Source organism: Periplaneta americana, chromosome 13 (assembly GCF_040183065.1).
Source record: "Periplaneta americana isolate PAMFEO1 chromosome 13, P.americana_PAMFEO1_priV1, whole genome shotgun sequence".
In the NCBI taxonomy this organism is placed as follows: Eukaryota; Metazoa; Arthropoda; class Insecta; order Blattodea; family Blattidae; genus Periplaneta; species Periplaneta americana.
This window is the reverse complement of record NC_091129.1, coordinates 21,361,467-21,384,004: the sequence shown is the minus strand read 5'-3', so window position 1 is coordinate 21,384,004 and position 22,538 is coordinate 21,361,467. Positions and strand designations below refer to the sequence as shown.

The window sequence follows — 22,538 nt, the reverse complement described above, 5'->3', positions numbered from 1 at the left end:
GATAGATTAGATAGATTAGATAGATAGATTATATAGATAGATTAGATAGATAGATAGATAGATAGATAGATAGATAGATAGATAGATAGACAGACAGACAGACAGACAGACAGACAGACAGACAGACAGACAGACAGACAGACAGACAGACAGATAGATAGATAGATAGATAGATAGATAGATAGATAGATAGATAGATTAGATAGATAGATTAGATAGATAGATTAGATAGATAAGATTAGACAGATTAGATTAGATTATATTTAGATAGATAGACAGACAGACAGACAGACAGACAGACAGACAGACAGACAGACAGACAGATAGATAGATAGATAGATAGATAGATAGATAGATTAGATAGATAGATTAGATAGATAAGATTAGACAGATTAGATTAGATTAGATTTAGATAGACAGACAGACAGACAGACAGACAGACAGACAGACAGACAGACAGACAGACAGACAGATAGATAGATAGATAGATAGATAGATAGATAGATAGATAGATAGATAGATAGATAGATAGATAGATAGATAGATAGATAGATAGATAGATAGATAGATAGATAGATAGATAGATAGATAGATAGATAGATAGATAGACATATTTATTAAGTAATGTTATACCTTAGAGATATTATATTAGCATAATTTTCTCAAAAATCAAATGCACGGGTCTTCTGACTGTATGTGCTTTGTACCTTAAAAAACGTCCTACTTTGTAGGTTTCACTCCCCTCAACTATGATTATATCCAACCACTCTCTAAAGGAACACAAATATTAAAATGAAAATGACACAACAAAACACGTTATATAATATATCCTAACCTAAAACAGGCATAAAAGTGTATAATTGGGTAGATACCATTATCTCTTCCTCAGTTCGTGTCACAAACTTCAACAGCTGAAGTTCTAATCTTTCTCGCCTTCAAGAGGAACAAGCCAATCTTTCGTTCGTATTCTCTATTCCCCATGAGGTCAAGACATGCAAGCGAACTCCTATTCTGACTTAGCTTCGAGGGTGGTAGATATTTTCTCAGTACATGTTCCACACACTGTAATAAAATATATTTATATAAGTCCTTTTCTCTGCACAGTGGACAAAGGCGCTCTCCTTCGTTGACAATTTTATTGCCCTTCCATGCCCCCAATCTTAGCCACGCTAAACGTGCTCTGCTGTCTATGTTACAAGAATTTATGTAGTCAAATCTTCCCCAGTTAAGCATGAGATCTGATTGTAAATGTAGTGAGGACTTTTCCGAACATTGGAGCTCAATCTCTTGCCTCTCGATATCAATTAAACGCCTGCATTGTAGTTGAAGTTACTGTGAAATACTCTTCCTAGTTTAAACAATATTTATATTAAAAAAAAAACAGAAAAATGAACAGAAGGAAAGAAAAGATGGGGAAAAAATGGGAACATATTGTATCCTATTTTCAAAATACGGAGGGTTGTTTTCGATCTCTGAAAACGATTTTTGAATGACGTAATGTGCGCCAGGAGTCACACGACAACTGAACTGCGGCGAGAGGGGACAGACCAGAAGTAAGTGATATCATAATTAGAGTGCATGGTGTCTCACAGCAGCAATGCCCAAGAAAATCGAGCCTTTTTGGGAAGGGTAAATTGCGACCTTTTCCCGATGTCAAGTAGAAGTTAAGTGAAAATAATACACGCCTGCAAAAGAACGTGGTTACGTTAATTCCAAGAAAGGCATCTTCTGTGTACTTAATAAGATAAGTATAGCGCGGATGGAATTAATTTGTATCATTTCGGGAGGTGTGGCTTGTGGCGGGCTTATGTGAGGGCGGCAATGAACCTCCGGATTCTGTATTATCCATTTGTAAGTAATATTAATAGTGTAATGCTTTACATTAATTATTTATTTTTGACTATCTACGATTTGCAGTCAGTTTTGGAACTTCAAAAAGATTGAGAAATATTTTCTTCTAAAGTCACATTTTCTTATGTGATGGAGACTGTTCTGTGATAACTTCTTCTAATTAAACAACACGTAAGAGCAAATGCAAGACGATATAAGCCGCTTATGCATGCAGACATGGGTGACATCTTCTGACCGGAAGGAATAATCACAAAATTAATTGTCTGAGGCATTTATCCATCAATTCAACTGCAGACGGCCAATCATTGAATTAATGAACAATGTACATGATTAGCCGTAAGTTGATGTCAGCCACTTGACAGGTGGCGATGCCAGCACACTCCGAAATTAACGTAACCTAATAGGAGCTTGTTATCGCGTTGACGAGCTTCAATTGTTCTGGGATTGAACTAATCACTTCCATTTGGAAATTGCCACTCCAGGATACAATAAATATTCTCCAACGCGATCCCCAAACCGAGGATCGCTTATCAGCACACTTTCATCTTAACGTCGCACCAAGCGAAGATAAACAGTAGGCACTGTGTTCTATTTCTAATTACATTTTCATAATATAGTCTATTTTTCGGATTAATGGTTTTCAGAAATTTAAGTGCTCAAAGGATAATGATTACATCAACAAATACAGCAGGATCAACTCCATTTGTGACTTCGTTTCATTAGAAATGAATGTCTTGATAATACAGTTCGCAGGTCACTTGTTAACGATGACAGACCAGAGTTCAAATCCCGATGAGGACGGAGCCGTATAGTATTTCTAATTTTTGAAGTAGAACTAAGTCCTTATCCTCGATAGACTTGGTTGGATAACTTGGGAATGGACACCCATAAAAATGCAGCACCATCTTGCAACTAATGTTCGTATTCCCCTTGTTCGTCTTTTATTCCCCTTCCTCTCCTTTTCCTCCCTTGTACTCATATTATTTCCATCGTTCTTCTCATATTCCCTTTCTTCTTATCTTATTTCCCTTGTACTTTGTAGCTCACTTCTTTTCATCGTATACCATTTTTCCTCATTCGTAACCTCTAATACTCCTTCGTATTTCCCTAATACTTCTTCGTATTCCCCTAATACTCCTCCGTATCCCCTAATATACTTCGTATTTCCCTAATACTCCTTCATTTTCCCCTAATACTCCTTCGTATTCAACTAATACTCCTTCGTATTTCCCTAATACTCCTTCGTACTCCCCTAATACTCCTCCGTATCCCCTAATATACCTCGTTTTTCCCTAATACTCCTTCATTTTCCCCTAATACTCCTTCGTATTCAACTAATACTCCTTCGTATTTCCCTAATACTCCTTCGTATTCCCCTAATACTCCTTCGTATCCCCTAATACTCCTTCGTATTCCCCTAATACTACTTTGTATTCCCCTTATACTCATTCGTATTCCCCTAATACTCCTTCGTATTCCCCTAATACTCCTTCGTATTCCCCTAATACTCCTTCGTATTCCCCTAATACTCCTTCGTATTCCTCTAATACTCCTTCGTATTCCCCTAAAATCCTTCGTATTTCCCTAATACTCTTTCGAATTCCCCTAATACTCCTTCGTATTCCCCTAATACTCCTTCGTATTCCCCTACTACTCCTTCGTATTTCCGTAATACTCCTTCGTATTCCCCTAATACTTCTTCGTATTCCCCTAATACTCCTTCGTATTCCCCTAATACTCCTTCGTATTTCCCTAATACTCCTTCGTATTCCCCTAATACTCGTTCATATTCCCCTAATACTCCTCCGTATTCCCACGATACTTCTCCATAATTCCCTAATACTCCTTCGTATTCCCCTAATACTCCTTCGTATCCCCTAATACTCCTTCGTATTTCCCTAATACTCGTTCATATTCCCCTAATACTCCTTCGTATCCCCTAATACTCCTTCGTATTCCCCTAATACTCGTTCATATTCCCCTAATACTCCTCCGTATTCCCATGATACTTCTCCATAATTCCCTAATACTCCTTCGTATTCCCCTAATACTTTTTCATATCCCCTAATACTCCTTCGTACTCCCCTGCCCAGCCGCTGGTATAATTTCGTGGTAAATTAAAAAAGAAATATCACGAACTTAGCCAAGTTTTTCTAATTTAGCAGATATTAGTAAAATATATAAATATTGCAGTTATTCATAAAGCTGATTCTGATATTTTCATTGTCATATTCGAGTTCAACGCCTTACAATGAGTAAGAAGAGATAGAGTTCAGTGATGTTGCAAGTAAATAGTTAAAATTTGTTGGTCAGGATTGAAAGAAAGTTTTATATGATATTCTTATTGAATTTCGTATTCCTAACAAACAAGTTCGATTAATTAAAATGTGTTTCAGTCAAAACTTACAGTAGAGTACGTATAGGGCAATTTCTGTCAGATGCGTTTCCAATTCACTCTGGGCTAAAGCAAAGAGATGCACTATCACCTTTACTTTTTAACTTTGCTCTAGAGTATGCATTAGGAAAGTCCAGCATAACAGAGAGGGTTTGGGATTGAACGGGTTACATCAGCTGCTTGTCTATGCGGATGGCGTGAATATGTAAGGAGAAAATCCACAAACGATTAGGAAAAACACGGGAATTTTACTGGATGGAAGTAAAGAGATAGGTTTGGAAGTAAATTCTGAAAACACAAAGTATATGATTATGTCTCGTGACGAGAATATTGTACGAAATGGAAATATTAAAATTCGAAAATTATCCTTTGAAGAGGTGGAAAAAGGCAAATACCTGTGGGCAACAGTAACAATTATAAATGATACTCGGGAGGAAATTAAACACAGAATAAATATGGGGAATGCCTGTTATTAATCGCTTGAGAAGCTTTTATCTTCCAGTCTGCTGTCAAAAATTCTGAAAGTTAGAATTTATAAATCAGTTATATTATCTGTTGTTCTGTATGGTTGTGAAACTTGGACTCTCACTTTGAGAGAGGAACATAGGTTAAGGCTGTTTGAGAATAAGGTGCTTAGGAAAATATTTGGGGCTAAGGGGGATGAAGTTACAGGAGAATGAAGAAAGTTACATAACACAGAACTGCAAGCATTGTATTCTTCACCTGACATAATTAGGGACATTAAATCCAGACGTTTGAGTTGGGCAGGGCATGTAGCACGTATGGGCGAATCGAGTAATGCATATAGAGTGTTAGTTGGGAGGCCTGAGGGAAAAAGACGTTTGGGGACGCCTAGATGTAGATGGGAAAATAATATAAAAATGGATTTGAAGGAGGTGGGATATGATGATAGAGACTGGATTAATCTTGCTCAGGATAGGGACCAATGGCGGGCTTATGTGAGTGTGGCAATGAATCTTCGGGTTCCTTAAAAGCCAGTAAGTAAGTAAGAGATAATTTATGGATTATGGTAGTGACAATGTGGTTGTTTATGGCGATGACAAAGAGATGAAGTATTTTTATGTCTTTTAGTCTATGTTCTATTTTTTACCCTAAATAAAATGAAGCCATTAGTAATCTGCGCACTACATAAAGCACGTCAAATTGCGTTAAATTTTCACTTGTATGTTCGAATTCTTTTGGATATATATCCGTTGATATTCAGGTGGTGTACCGTCTTGTCAAACCCGATATCACGTGGTAGAAGGGAACAGATTTAAAAAAAATGTAATGGAACTTCTCAGAGCTATTGAACTTTAATAAGATATCGAGAACCAAATAATATAAAACTTTATTACGTCCATAACATTACCGGAATTAATAAATGCTACCAACGTACATATGTCCGAGAAAAGTTTAAATTATCCTGCACATCTTAAGAATTGTTATGAAGTAATTTTCCAAGTTAATCCACATTTTCACAAAAAATCATAGCTTATTGACTCACTCATCAAATGAACATAACTACAAATTACTAAGAATCTGACTCTCATATCTTTCTTACAGTTTCTCTTGCAAGCTTTGTACCAACAAACGAGGGAAATTTTCGTCGTCTTTTATTTCCAGATGAGAAAATTTACTCGTAACCATAGTAACCCACCGCGCTTTTGTTCCACTCCTTTCAAAACTTTGCACAAACTTCCACCATCTCTTCCTTTAACAAGTTTCTTTCTCTTCTTTTCAGTAACCATAGACATCTTCTTCTTAACACTTTCTCTTCGATTCATTAAAATGGATCAGACGAGACTCAAACAGGAAGGGCCGTCTTCGGAGAAACTTATTTTTTCAGTAATGTTCATTAATTTAGTTTTTATCATGCTTTCTTCTGATTGAATCTGCTTTCAATTATTGAGGAAAGATCTCGAAGACACCGGAGTATATGACTCACTAAGTAGCGTTTCTAAGCAATGCCATTACGAAACCTGTCACAATACCCTTCACAAAAAAAGATTTATGTGACGACTTTTCAGAGTTATTTATCCCAGTGTATAATGATTCGCATCTTTTATTAGTGACTGGAAATGACTTCTACTGTTCATCCATATTAGGACCAAACGTGCGAAGTTACATGGGTACTTATATTATGAAGGCATGTGATATACTGATAATGTAGAACCCACGCGAGTATGTTTTATAATAAACATAATAATAATAATAATAATAATAATAATAACAACAATAATAACAGTAATAATTTATTTATTTAATCTGGCAGAGCTAAGGCCAGTAGGCCTTCTCTTCCGCCTAGCCAGACTCTAATTCTAATTGAATACAATTGCTTACATACTTATTACATTAATATCTAGATCATACCTGCACTAACAGCGCTCAACGAGCGCGCGCGCTCCTTCGGAGCGGGAGAGCTGTGTTTACCGCTCGCCGAAACGGAGAGGAAGATACGTCAGAATGACATAGACTTGCTATAGGTAGAGGAGAGAGACTCGACCACTCAGTTATCTAGTGAAGTGCAATGTGTAGGCCTATTCTCAGTAACTGTTTCATGTTGCTTACCTACTGCTACAGTACAGTATAGAGGAATCTAAAAGACGGAACATAACATTTAACATTTAACGATTTATAGCTCAAACTTATTGATCTTCAATGTGACCTAAGGGCTAAAGATCATTTGAATAATACTACTAGTCTGGTTAAGTTTTACAAGACTAAACATTAGCAATAATAGCCACGACTACACAGGCTGGCTGTGAAAATGATTGCTATGTTTGGCCAAACATTTATATTTGAGAGCAACTGTTTTCTATAATGAACTTTAATAAAGGCAGACATCGAACATCTGTAACTGATGTTTCATTACGATCATTAGGCTACTGTTCCTTTCAGCTGCCAACAGCATAAAACCTCGTTTTGATGTATTGATAAATAAAAATATAACAAAATGATATTGTACATATATAAGTAGCTATAGAATTTCTATTATTTCTGTAAAATAAATATTTTTTTATTAATTAATAATAGTCCAGGATAGTTTTGCAAACACTGAACGTGAATTCATTTCATAAACACTCGTAATAGTACTTCCTTTTGTGTATATTTTGTACGAGATCGCCCCTTCTTCCAGTCCACCCTTATACAGAGCGCAGCTAATATCTGCATTCCGCTAATGAGCTGTGAGCCGGCTCGGAGAGCGCAAACCTTGTGCAGGCCTGATCTAGACCATAAAACAACATGAAAGTAAATAATGAAAGTTGGATAAGTAATGTTAATGTGACAATAATAAACATTGGTAAGAAATAGTTATAATAATAATAATAATAATAATAATAATAATAATAATAATAATAATGAGATAATTTAGATATTTATCTGTGATATATATATAACCACTAAACATTGAGAAACCTGAAACAGCTATTATTGTTAACAAGAATTGTTAGAAAAATATTTCGTTAGCCTATTCTTAAATTGGTTTGATGCCTGACAGTCCCTTGACATTACTCGGTAGGGAATTCCAAAGTCGAGGAACAGCCACAGTGAAAGAAGATGAATATTAGGATGTTTGGTGGGAGGGAATGGATAATATTGAGGAGTGTTGTGATCGTGTGTCTAGGTTATGATGGGTGGATAAATTTTGAAAACGAGACGCAAGATAGACAGAAGTGGAGAAATGCAATATGTGAAAGAGAAGGGAAAGACAGTGGATTTTCCTACGATCTTCTAGACGGAGCCAAGATAACATTTCGAGGGATGGTGTTATGTGATCAGCCCGGCGAATATTGCAGACGAAACGAACGCACGTATTATGAACACATTGTAGTCTCTGCGCCGAAGTAACGCTTAGGTCAGTAAGCAGAATATCACAGTGATCGAAGTGGGGCATCACGAGTGTTTGCACTTACATTTTTTTCATGGAAAAGGGTAGAAAATTCTTCAATCCCCTAAACGAGTGGATTAATGACAATACTTTTTTTGCAGGTTTCTGCAACTTGAATGTTCCAATTTAAACTTTTATCCATATAAATACCTAGATTCTTTACTGATTCACTCAACGGAATTTCGGTGCCATATATTTTAATCGGAGACAAATTTGGTATGGTAATAGTGCTTAACATGTGAATGGCTCACAATGATTGAATGTGATTTTTCTGGATTTAGTTTAAGTCGGAATTTCCGTGTCGATTTCCAGATTGAGTCCAGATCGTCATTAATTTTAGTTATTGCATCATTTATTTCGTCAGTGTGGAATTTTATGTATATTTGAAGATCGTCTGCATAGAGATGGTGTCGGCAGTACTTTAGAGATTCTGATATATTATTCGTACACTTGGTCAAAATGAAACTGGCCGAACTCTTGAGCAGTTAAAATGGTCTAAGTCAAGTTCCAGGACATTTTTGAATGCCCAAAATTATAATAATGTACTTATACAGAGAGGAAGGTAAATTAGTACATTAATTGACAGGAGCCATGGATCTCATTATTTAGAGTAAGTTTTGTCAAATAAAAAATTATAGGACTTACGGATTGTGAGATGATTACAAATGTTTCGAAAGCGCTGACGGCAATTGCAAGATGTCTCAACGCCGCATAAGCAGAACCCCACACCCCATGCGGTCAGCGACTTGAAGGGGGTGGGTTAAGTTCAACTACCTTTCACCGTGTATCTTGCAGCAGGTGAGGGGAGGACGGCAGCAAACAAATGTACTGAGCTTCGGTGCAATACTTCGCGAGGTAATCCGGGTATAAATCTTCGGACAAAAATTATCTACGTTAGCTCCGGATAGGCATGTAACTGTTATTTGTTTAGTTGGTGTAATTTAATGTCAGAAAATGTAATTAATGACTCGAATGAACAAAATAGCTGCAGAATTATCAACTTACAATTCAATACAATAACAATTCAATACTAAGTATGGCGTAATAATTTTAATGCAAGCAAGAAATACGTACAGCAATAACAAGAAATAACGTGAAAATCAGGAAATTATGTCCAAATTAGTGTAAACACTTAGGATTGAAGTTTCAGTTACAACTAATGAAAAAATAAAACTGATGTAACTTTGTGAACAAGATGTAATTAACATTACAGTTTGTTGTTTTACGAATCACTATTTCTGGACGTTAATAATGAAATAATGAGTAATAAACTCTGTAAACTACACTCCACTCACATCTTACAGCTACTGTTCAAAATGTCCACCATCAGCGTGCGTGCAGCTTTCACGTCTTCTATTCCAATTGTGACCAGTAGTTCTTCACTGTTCCGAATTTCTTCCGCGGCCTGGATCATGTCTAAGTACTCACGATTTGTGAATTCTGGCATCTCGTAGTTTTGAAATAAACTAAACTGCATCGCTGTACGTGCAACTGCACACTAATGCAATGTAAACATCACAACAGCTGATCAGTTGCGAGTACTACGCAAATTGTCTGCCGTCCGGACAGCGATGCCAGATCTTTAGATCTTCTGTAAGTGACCTGACGATCAATGTTTCCAATGTTTCTTCAATCGATTAATTATAAATCTGTGAATTTTCTATTTAAAATACTTCTGCAACGTGAATATAATAAACGTTCTCTTACTTCTTATACAAGAAATTAAACCGTCTATCTGTTTGCAAAAGAAGGATATAAAAAGTGCTATTAAATTTTAATTGTTTATTTTACAAATATAAGGACTAATATAAAAAATCAGCATGCTCTTATAAGTGAAATGTAAAAAACTCTTTAATTTATCTTTAAAAATAGTTTTAGTACAATCTTGCATAGGGTACATTTTTTTAAATCTCGGTCTCCAAATATTTTTTGTACGTATTTGGTTGAGCTCCTATAGCAAATGAGCTCTCTACATACAAAAAATTAATATTTTACACCTAATAAGATAAGAGTTAAAAAAATACCATCCTCTCTCCTTAAGTCAAAAAATATACCAAGATATTATTTTATTTCCAGTAGGCCTATCTAGTTTTCTTAGAGGTTTTTGTTTCAGTTTGAAAATTGTGTCATTAGTAGGAGTATTTCTTTAGGATTAGATTTATTTTATTTGAATTATTTGTTGGAATATAGTGTTAGTTGGGAGGTCGGAGGGAAAAAGACCTTTCGGGAGGCCGAGACGTAGATGAGAGGATACTATTAAATGGATTTGAGGGAGGTGGGATGTTATGATAGAGACTGTATTAATCTTGCTCAGGATAGGTTCCAATGGCGGGCTTATGTGAGGGCGGCAATAAACCTCCGGGTTCCTTAAAAGCCAGTAAGTAAGTATTTGTTGAAACTTGGATATCAAAATGGAATTTATTCTAATTTTCCAAGATTTTAAGAAAGATTTTCGCTCTTTAATGTATACAAGTTCCCTTCTTTCTCATTATTATTTAATTAAGTTAAGTCGTACGGTAATTGTAGTAATATTTATTATGCTTTCAAATATTGTGAATATCCTACACGAAAATTATACACCAAGATGTAAGGACACTAAAACGAATAAAGGCATTGAGGCAAGAAAGGATTAAGCTATTTCTTTCTCTCCCAGTAGTCAAACTTACTGAACCTTTCAAAGATGTTTTAGTACAGTTATATACGCATCTTTTGTGTAAATGTATGTCATGTCTCCTATTTGGTACAGCCATTGAGATTGCGCCTTTGAACACAGCACAAGTAATATCAATTCCTACTTCCCACGTTTTCTTTTACTTGATCCACGTCATCATCCTCCATTCTGTATGCTATTTGATGTGGCAATGCAATTCTCCACGACATCCTCCTCTGCTCAGCTTCCCTTTCAGTGCACCACTAATTAAAATCTTCAGTGGTGAGGACTGACTCCCTCCCGTATGTGAACACACTCATATCGCCTGCTTCACTTCTCGTAATAAAGGCAAGAGCCGAGGCTCTTTCCGCACGAATTCCAACAGACACAGTGATTTTGTTGTGTCTTTGAAGTTAACGAGGTAGCAAAATATTGGGATGAAACACACATAGAGGCGCATTGTCTCAATCATCACAGGAAACTGCCGCAACCTCTGGAGTGGAAATCCAACTCGTTGTGGAGTAGCAGCTCGATCGAGACGTGCGTGCCAACGCGTCTTCAAACGCACGCATCAAGCGTCAAGTTATATTACTTTACTCAAAATATTTCCATGCATGTCCTGTATGTCCATGAAGCTATCAATAAATTATTATTCTTTTCTTGCACGTTTAATACGTCTCCAAGCTGGACCACTTTGTTAATTTAGTAGCTATGTACTTCAAACCCTACATATGAATCTGTCATGTATAAAATCACATGAGTCACAGTAAATAAGTTTCGAGAAAAATAGAAAAAACTACCTATAGTTAATGGACTTTCGGTTAGGTCTGTGAAATTTTTACAGGTGGACCATACATTAGTTTGATTACAAACGCATTGTATCTTAATTATCTCATTTCACATCACCTTAAAATATTTTTTCAATTTCTTGGACTCATGTTGTTTTAACAAGTACCATTAACAATAACTCCAGTATCCTGACAAAATATGAAGTGTATTGTTTGTTGTAGTGTGAAATACATTATTTACACAGTTTTCAATCAATTTATTTTGTTATTTTTATTTCATATTCAAATTATTCGTATCATTCACAAATTAAATTCAAAATATTACAGCCAACTTATAAAAAACTTATTCGAGAGTAATTAATTTTCACACAAGTGTGTCACATGTTTAATGACAATGTATGAGTACAGGCATATCTTTAGTTCAGAATAAGAAATAACATAAATTGCGTATTATCCCTCCAAAAAAGACGTTGTTTCTTGCTTTGGGATCTCTCTTCTCTTTATATCATTCACTTCTACAGGTCCTTGAAGGTACACAGGTACACATCTTGTTCATTTTTGCTTTCAAATGACGTAGTTTTATTAAAAATGTTATTCTATCTGGTACAGGTACTTTCATAGAACACTGTTGATTTCTTGCACATTTAATACTCCTCAAAACTAGACCACATTGTTCATTTAGTGCAGCCGCGGCGAAAATGCGACTCACGAGCACATTGTGGCTCGCAGTGCTTTTCTCTCGCTTCCTACCTACAACCCCCACCCTCTCACTCACTGGAGTCAAACTCCGTTCTATTTGTATTTGTCTCTGACCTGCGAGTGGCGTATCGTGGCAATATCTCTCTCGAAACCATGTACCTCTATAAAAAACGAAAGTTTTAAGTAGGATGGGAGGATGCGTTCTTTTGCTTACAATATGATGAAAATATTAAATGTATCATTTGTTCACAAATATTACTAGGAAAACGGTTGTATAACATAAAACGGCATTATAGGTTACTACATGTTACTGATGAAACATTAAAAGATTAAGTGTTATTATTATTATTATTATTATTATTATTATTATTATTATTATTATTATTATTATCATCATCATCTCTGTATGTCGATTCTTTTACAGCAGATGTACGAATAATGCGGTTAGATTTTCAATTTAAACTCACAGATTTACAATGTGACGTTAAATGAAAGCTAGATATAAGGACTTGACAGATATTGAACTTTTCAAATCTTTGGAAAAAAAATAATATTTGAAGCTTCGTTCTTTCGCTTGCTCTGTTGAAGCCATGTTCGCTGTAACTTACGTTTGAGAAAAATTATTTTCAACAATGAAAAAGGTAAAAATCAAATTTAGATCACGACTGACAGACAAATACCTTCGTGATCAACTACGATTGGCAGTAAGTGACATAATTCCTGATTTTGAAACTTTGTCGCAGAGACATTCTGAAGACAGTTAATTTTAGGTTGTGATAATATGTCCTATGTTTTCTTGTTCATTTCTTTCTTCGTTACACGTCCTAAACATTAACTTCCCCTTCGGTTGTCCGCCTCCCTCCATAGGTGCTATGCACGTTGCAGCTTACACAGTGGCTCGGCGCACCATGGCCTTTTCGCCACGGCTGATTTAGTGGATATGTACTTCAAACGCTACATATCTTGTAGCGCTCTCGAAGTTTGTGGTCGTCACAATAACGAGTTTCTATTAAACTGTTTTCTGTTTCAAAATAGTGTTCTCCACTTATGCATTTATACATCAAAAGGGATCAGATTTGTATCTATTTGTTTCATTTCAAATTGAATCTGTCATTTGTAAAACCACATGAGTCCACATTTTTACGAAAATAAGTTAACGGTACTATAGCAAGTACTAGAGGCATCATTTCCAGTCGTGTCCACATGCAAACTTTAGGGGAGAGTCGGGTAGTATCGGACATCGGGTAATATTGGACAGTGAGTTTCTTTCATCTACCACACGACGATAGTACCTGATTGACATGGTTACGTTTCTGTGATGTCGCATAGAGAAACGTAACCATGTCATTCATGTACTACCATATGGTGGTAGATGAAAGAAACGCTCTGTCCGATATTACCCGACTCTCCCCTACAACTACAGGTGTGAATAACAAACTATTGAGACATAATATCTGGATGAGGTTTTCTGCTTTATTTCATGCTTAAAATATTTTAGGGGATTTTGCAAGAAAGGATTTTTTTGGAATTACACTGAGAGTGGTTTTGGAAAAGGGGCTCCTGATGGCATTGGTAACCATGTTATTCATGTACTACCATATGGTGATAGATGAAAGAAACGCTCTGTCCGATATTACCCGATGTCCGATACTACCCGACTCTCCCCTACAACTACAGGTGTAAATAAAAAATTATTGAGATGCAATATCTGGATGCGGTTTTCTGATTTACTTCATGCTTAAATATCTTAGGGGATTTTGCAAGAAAGGATTTTTTTGGAATTACACTGAGTGGTTTTGGAAAAGGGGCTCCTGATGGCATTGGTGGAGTATTGCAAACCACAGCAAACAGGATCGTAGGAGAATGCACTGATCGTCTCTATGTTAAAGCGTGTTAGTTCCATGCCTTTCAAAAAATTAAAATTTTGTTTTTTGAAGAAATTATTTCTCTCTTGAGTTCAACGGAATGCTTTTTCTCATTTCATGTAAATAAAGGAATGGATTTATAATTAGTTTACAGAAGTATTGAGTTTCTGAATTTTCACTAAATTTTAGAACCACCCGGATGCACTTTACTGAAACTAATAGTTAACAATTGAATTCTGTCTCATGAAATTCGTAACGCAAATCCGCCTTAATAGGTTCTGCTGGATACTGAGAACTGATTTGCTATTCGTGACGGTTGGTGTTTGGTCTACAGCTGGATATAACAACACATCCATAATTATGACATAATTGTGTTAATAACGATGACATATGAGTAACTGAGTAATTAGCCCATTTGTGTGAAAATTACTGTTAATAAATAGCATTACTAGCGATAGTTCTATGCTACCTACAAGATACTGTACGTCTTGTTTAGTTTCTCAGCTGCTTTTTTGTCTGCTAATTACTTAAAGTGTGCCGTAGATGTTTTCTATTTCAAAATGTCTCAAACAAAGTTTTTATCTCGAGGCGTAATTGTGTAAAGAAGAGTACTTGTTGAAGTTTTCGACAAAAATAGTAAAGGAGGTTTCGAAATACGTGTCCATTAATGATAACACAGAACAACAAGAATTTTTCCCAACTTAAAACAATGTGTCCATTATAGTTTTGTGTGTGCTAAATTCGAAAATGCACCTCTTTTCTTCGTATCGCGTAAGGTTTTGAAGACATACTATGATTTCACGTTAATGCTGTACGAGACTACGAAACTAAAGAACCCGTTGCTGGTTGAAATTGCAAGTGATCAGAGATGAGGCTACACGATCCGTGAAGCAATTAAGGCAACATCTTAGGCATCGTGAGTTTCAAACCTGGTGTTCATACCCCCAGAAGGGAAAAGGAGTTGTACTGTTTGAAGAAGTACCTGCAGCCAACTCCTAGATCATCAAACATGAAGGATTATCAAGTTCTGAGTGGAGAGAAATGCTAAAACTGATTGCAAAGGAGGCACCAGTACATTCTCTTCCTGGTCGCTCTACAGGCACAACCCATTGTAGGCACTGCAGTGAGTATGAAACTTTATCACATGTGCTTGGGAGTTGCCCACAGGGAGAAGTACTCAGAATAAAACGTCACAACATCATACGTTCTATGATCGCAGATGCACTTCGATCCAAAAATCTAGACGTTCACGAGGAAGTTCACTGTATTGCTGATGGTGGGAGCAATCGTAGGATCGATATCATAGCTATAAATAGGAATAAACAGACAACCGAAATAATTGATCCTACAATCAGATTTGAAATCTCAGCCACTCAACGAACTGAAGTGAACGAAGAGAAAAAGAAAATCTACAAGCCCACGATTCAGTACCTATCAACGAAATACAACATTGAAAAAATCACAGTTACCGGTCTCTTCTTCGGAGCGAGAGGCACCATTCCGAAAATCTTTGTAATGTGGAGGGAAAAATACAAGCTGACGAGAGATCTTCAAGATGCCATCGTCACCACCACAATAACATTTTCTGTAGCAATATTTCGTCAGCGCCTTTATGGTGTACATTCAATTTAAATTATACTTGGTTCTATTTTTTTTCTTATGTCTTAATCACTTTTGTCTGAATCCTGTTTATATAATTTTTCATTTCAAATTTTATTGTGAGTTATTCTGTGTCGCAGTGCAAACCCAAAATATTGGGTCAGACCAATAAATTAAATTAACGATCCCCAAGGAAACATCTGACGTGGTTAGGAGTTGTAAACTAAAACAAAAACTAAATCTTTTTATGAGTTTATGACTTAGTTCCGGTTTCTTATGGTTGTTGGCATGTTCTTTTGTACTTCTAATAAATAAACAGATATTGGTTCCTTCTATTCAGCAAATTTCATAAGAGTTCAAAGTGAGGTCTACGCAATTAACAAACAAGGTTGTGGTTTTCAGTATTTAAAAGAAACGTTTATCAGTTTGATTTGAAGGCAAATTGAAAGAGGTCATTTTCATCGGCCCAAAAATTCACAAAGTTATGGCTGACTCTTTCTTTGAGGAACAACTTTCCGTTACAGAAAAAATGGCATGACGCACTTTCAAAGATGCTTAATCAAATTTCATTGGAAATTCTAGGGCAGACAACTACACAGAACTTGTTATGGATATCATGTTAAGTGCATATGAGAAAATGGGGTGTAAGATGTCTCTCAAAATACACTTTTTATATTCTAATTTGGATTCCTTTCCTTCAAACTTTGGAGCGGTAAGCATGGGAAAAGTTTTCATCAAAAAATACCTGAAATGGAAAAGCGATATATAGTAACCGTGTTCTTGCTTGGCTTAAAGAGACTAACAACTGAACCACATCGACGTTGTAATTAGTCACTGAAGATGGAGATGCATCTCCGAAATATGTCTGACTAACATCTCCAATAAACTTATTGTACTTATTTGAGTTTATACAACTGTAACATATCACCTTTAATGTATATCATCAAATTAATGAATACTGTATCATTGACTTAAAACGGGTGTTTTATCATTAAATATGAAATTGGTAATACTTTTGTAAGAATCAACTCCTTTTCATAATACATTATATTAATATTTGGAAATTAATCATTGTTCTATGTTTTTCATTTTGTTCTTATTTTAATTATTTAATTTGTACCTTAGTTGTTCATTGTATTGTATTAATTGTATCACTGTGCTGGAAATAAATAAATAAATAAATAGATAGATAGATAGATAGATAGATAAATAAATAAATAAATAAATAAATAAGTAAATAAATAAATAAATAAAAAATAAATAAATAATAAATAAATAATAAATAAATAAGTAAATAAATAAGTAAATAAATAAGTAACTAAATAAATGAGTAAATAAATAAATAAATAAGTAAATAAATAAGTGAATAAATAAGTGAAAAATAAGTGAAAAAATAAGTAAATAAAAAAGTAAATAAATAAGTAAATAAATAAAAAGTAAATAAATAAATAAATAAGTGAATAAATAAATAAGTAAATAAATAAATAAGTAAGAAAATAAATAAGTAAGTAAATAAATAAATAAGTAAATAAATAAGTAAATAAATATCTAAATAAATAAGTAAATACATAAGTATATAAATAAACAAATACATAAATAAATAAATAAATAAGTGAATATATAAGTAAATAAATAAGTAAATAAGTAAATAAATAAATAAATAAGTAAAAAAATATGTAAATAAATAAGTAAATAAATAAATCAATCAATCAATAAGTAAATAAATAAATAAATAAATAATTAAATAAATAAGCAATAGGTACATAAATAAGTAAATAAATAAATAAGTAAGTAAATAAGTAAGTAAACAGATAAATAAATAAGTAAATAAATAAATAAATAATTAAATAAGTGATTGAGTAAGTGTGTGAATGAATGCATAAATAAATGAATAAATGAATAAACAAATGAATGAATAAATGAATAAATAAATAAGTGAATAAATAAATAAGTGAATAAATGAATAAATGAATGAATGAATAAATAAATGAATGAATAAATTAATAAATGAATAAATAAATAAATATATGAATAAATGAAAAAATGAATAAATAAATAAATGAATAAATGAGTAAATAAATAAATCAATAAATTCTTAAATAAATGAATAAGTAAATAAGTATATAAAGTAGTTAGTAAGTAAATAAATAAGTAAGTAAATAAGCAAGTACGCAAGTAAGTAAATAAATAAGTAAATAAGTAAATAAATAAATAAGTAAATAAATAAATTAATAATTGAATTAATGAACAAATAAATCAATAAATAAATAATAAACTGAATAAATAAATAAATGCATGAATAAATGAAAAAATAAATAAATACATAAATGAATAAATGAATGAATAAATAAATAATAATTAAGTACATAAATAAGTAAATAAATAAATAACTAAATAAATAAATAACTAAGTAACTAACTAAATAACTAACCTTATAAAATAATAATATTAATAATAATAATAATAATAATGATAATAATAATAGTAATTTTTATTAATATTATGATTATTATTATGATTATTATTATTAATCTGTCAACGAATGAAGCAATTATTCGATAAGTAAATCAGTGAAAAAAATAAATGGACTAACATAAAAATAAAATTCTATAAATAGTAATATATAAATTATAGGTTTCGTAATATGTAAATACTGAAACAAAAAGATTCACAATGTGATAGACCTAACTTCCCTACTCGTAATACGTATTATAAGAAGGCAAGAAAATACGACGTATTAAAATGAAATCAGCAACTGGAGGATCATGTATGACGTATGTGTATAGGAGTATGTGATTTTTGTGCGTGCGAACTGGCAATGAATAATTCGTCGAGGTCGAATAACTCCAGAGCGGGAGATTATTGAAGCCAGTTCAGTAATTTGCGACTAGATTCTGTGATAGGGCTATCGTGTGTCCACACACTACAACCTTTTTCTGAACATGGTAATTGAATACATTATATTTAATGTCCCCCGTCCACGTGAAGGAATAGAAGGCCATATATTATAAAACACCATAGGTATTACAGAAAGAGATGGTGGCTATAGTTTCCTTTAATAAAAGACTTACCGCATGAAACGTATCATGGATCAAGAAGGAACGATAATCAAGCAGTACCAGAAAAAGGCTTGACTTATAACGTTCTAGATAAAAGTCATTTAAAGGAATATCACGAAAGACAGGGGGCTGTGCTAGTTGAATATATACTGCTTTTATTCGTGGGAAACTAAAAATAAAATGGGAAATAGGAGGAATAGAAATTCAATTCATGGTGGCGGTAAAGAACTTACGGTATAAAATTGTGTTATGAGATAAACTCGCTCAAAATTCGCTTCCGTAATGAATCCAGAATAAAGTAGGGCATAGAAGAGCCAGGAGTATATATTATATACATAGCCTACTGTGATGACTATATACGAAATGACGTATTATCGTGCGCTAGAAATATTGAATCTACGTGAAATGCTTTAAAATTATCAACTTCCTTTGATTTATGTAAATTTATTCCGAGCATTCTATATTATTGAAAAATAACGTGTACCGTACTTCCATTCTCCAGAAGTCTACTTTTACGTTCGTAACACGTACTCAAACCCAGACATATAACATTCTCAAATTATACGCAATAAAAGTGATTAAATACAGTTATATGAACACTTTTTAATGATTGAATAAAATTAATAAAATCGGTTAAAAACAATACACGCTTCGGAGGAATGATCCTCCATCTTCAGTGGTAGTACCACGACGCAGATATGGATGTTCGACCGCGTAACGTAGCTTAAGGAAGACTCGCGGTCGAACATCCATACCAGCGTCGTGGTACTACCACTGAAGATGGAGGAGCACTCCTCCGAAATATGTATGGTTTTTAACCGATTTTATTAATTTTATTCAATCATTAAAAAGTGTTCATATAACTATATTTAATCACTTTTATTGCATATAACTATCCTACTCATGAACACTGTTGTATTTGGCCTAACTTATGTAATTTAATTCTCAAATTGTTTAATAACGACAATAAAGAGTCTATCCCCCTTAATAGATTACAGTGTGTAGGTTATAATGGTTCACTATCACAGTTTAAGTCTTCAGTATATGGTGTACCTCAGGGATCTGTTTTAGGTTCTATATTGTTTATTATTTATATTAATGATTTACCTAGTGTTGTTAATAGTAACTCTGTAAACTCTTATCTATTTGCTGACGATGTGCCTATTCAGCTAGCTGCTGATTGTTATTCTGACTCTCAAGATTTTTATTTATGTATTAATGAAAGTAAAGTGACAGATCTCAAATTTAGCTTAGATAGAAAAAGTGATGCTTTTCATAATAAGATCAAATTTTTGGGTATTTATATTGAAGGCGGTTTGGGCTGGGATAGCCATATCAATATGATTTCGGGTAAGATATCTAAAGGGATATTTATGTTAAAATGTTTGTCTAAAACTGTGGATACCAAAGTGCTATTAACAGTATATTTTTTCATATATTCATAGTCATCTTCAATATGGTGTTTTATTATGGGGGAATCATAGTTCATCTTTTAATATTTTTATGCTCGACCATGTCGAAATGTAATAATTATACACCTGGTAGCAGTCCTTTAATGCATGTCATTAAAGTACACCTACTCATTAAAGTACAGGTGTTTTCAGCCAATGACAACTCAGCTTACAGATGTTCAGCCAATGACAAGTCAGCTTTGCACCGTTATAAAACCGCAAGTATCGCTTATTCTCGGATATGCAATCGAAAGAGAATTAGCGAAAAGTCACGGAGGCTGGAAATCCAATACTGTCGCAGAAGGTTATGTTCTGTTACTATAATAATAAGTTTTAACTGTAAATAATATTCAAATAAATTCAATTTGTCATCTCGTTTTTCAATGTCGAATTCAATAATCAAGGTTAGCCTATATCAAGTTTAACGGGATTACATCAAGGTCAATGACATTATTGTTCCTCGGGAAAAGTCAATACCTTCGCGTCTGCGCACATCTCACAATTCACGACCTAGAACAAGGTCACTTCCGATCTTGTCAGACACAAATAAAATGTATACATCTGAATAATTTAAAGTTAGAAATATGGTCGAGAATAAAAATTCGTATGAAACTCGCCTATAATGGTAATTAAGAAGCTCGTATGAAAATTATGAAACTCGCTTGCGCTTGTTTCATAAACATCCATACTCGCTTCTTAATTAGTATCATTATAGGCTCGTTTCGTAATGTGCTATTAAATTACAGAAGAAAGCAGTGAGAATCATTTTGTGGTGTTGAAACAAAAGAACATTGTAAGCCTTTATTTAAATCCCTTAAAATTCTCACTCTTCCATCGCTATATGTATTGCAGCGTTTGTTATATATCAAAGTGAATATAGATAATTTCCCTTTGAACTTGAACTTTCACGAACACCATACGAGAAGTTGTAAGGATATAAGACTTGATTTATGCAGATACAAGATTACACAAAACAGTTTTTATTATATGTCTCCGAAGTTTTATAATAGTTTATCAATTTCAACTAAGAATTTAAATTACGATTTATTCAAATATTTAACTTAAAGAAAATTGTATGAACACAGTTTGTATAGCATTAACGAATATTTTAACTTGGCAAATAATTTTGTACGATTTAATTTATATTGACGTTGTTATGCATAATGTAATTATGTCCAAGCAATAAAGCATCTGTCTGTCCGTCCGTTCGTCCGACCGCCCATCAATCCATCCGTCCGTCCGTCCGTCCGTCCATCCGTCCATCCATCCATCTAGGGTATTTAGCGTCTGAATGATATCAAGGCGATAATGTCGGTGAAATGAGTTCGGGGTCCAGCACCGAAAGTTATCCAGGATTTGCTCCTATTGGGTTGAGGGAAAACCCCGGAAAAAACCTCAACCAGGTAACTTGCCCCGACCGGGATTCGAGTAATAAGTAAAAGTTTTCATTCTTGCTATTAGTTGTGTCCACACCTGTGGAGTAACGGTCAGCGCGTCTGGCTGCGAAACTAGGTGGCCCACCTAGTTTCGCAGCCAGACGCGCTGACCGTTACTCCACAGGTGTGGACACAACTAATAGCAAGAATGAAAACTTTTACTTGTTACTCATTAGCTTTTGATGAAAATATCGACCGCAAAGATACAGCGCAGCTAGCTGTATTCATGTGTCGATTCAGATTTCAATGTACAGTTACCCTTAAAAAGAATGAGACGATTCTTGGTTGTCGGAAGTTAAAGTTCTACAGCGCGGTTCACTCGATATCGACGTATAACGATAAGTAACATGACAAATAGAACAAGAATTGTTACAAGGACCACAACAAGGACAGGGATCAGAATAAGGATCACGAAGAAGACAGCCATTTAAAGCCACGATTTCACCACATAGCTCGGGTAACAAAATATCATTGCTTCTCCGTACCGAATGGCAAATGCCTGCTAAGGGATCTACATTCTGGACTGCTGCTGTAACTGTCTTGTCTCGGTAGCTCATATAGCAGCGTGTCGGTTCCACCGTATAAACGAAACGTTTCGTGTTCGATCCCAGGTAAAACTCTTTTTTTTATTGAGGTGTAATTAATTTGTTCAAAGTTCCTCGACTGTATAATTTGTCGAAAAATATGGAATAATTTATGCTCAATTTTTTGGTCTACAAGTGGGCTGAACCTCGTCGAAAATTAAATAAATCTTACTTGGAAGTTAAAAGTATTCTTCCTGAAACAAAAATCATAAAAAATAAAAAGAGATCCGTTAACTTAAAATCTTGTCCGCATACCATCATACATTTCT

The 22,538-nt window shown here is 34.2% G+C and overlaps 1 protein-coding gene across 1 annotated transcript in view; it reads right to left on the bottom strand.

Moving 5' to 3' along the window:
- LOC138712641 (neural cell adhesion molecule 2-like) overlaps window positions 1–9,585 on the bottom strand; it is a 1,205,141-nt gene extending 1,195,556 nt beyond the window's left edge. The window contains exon 1 of the mRNA XM_069844609.1: window positions 9,434–9,585. Coding sequence (XP_069700710.1) covers window positions 9,434–9,585 — 152 coding nt within the window. The remainder of the gene's footprint in view (window positions 1–9,433) is intronic.
- Window positions 9,586–22,538: the final 12,953 nt, after the last annotated feature.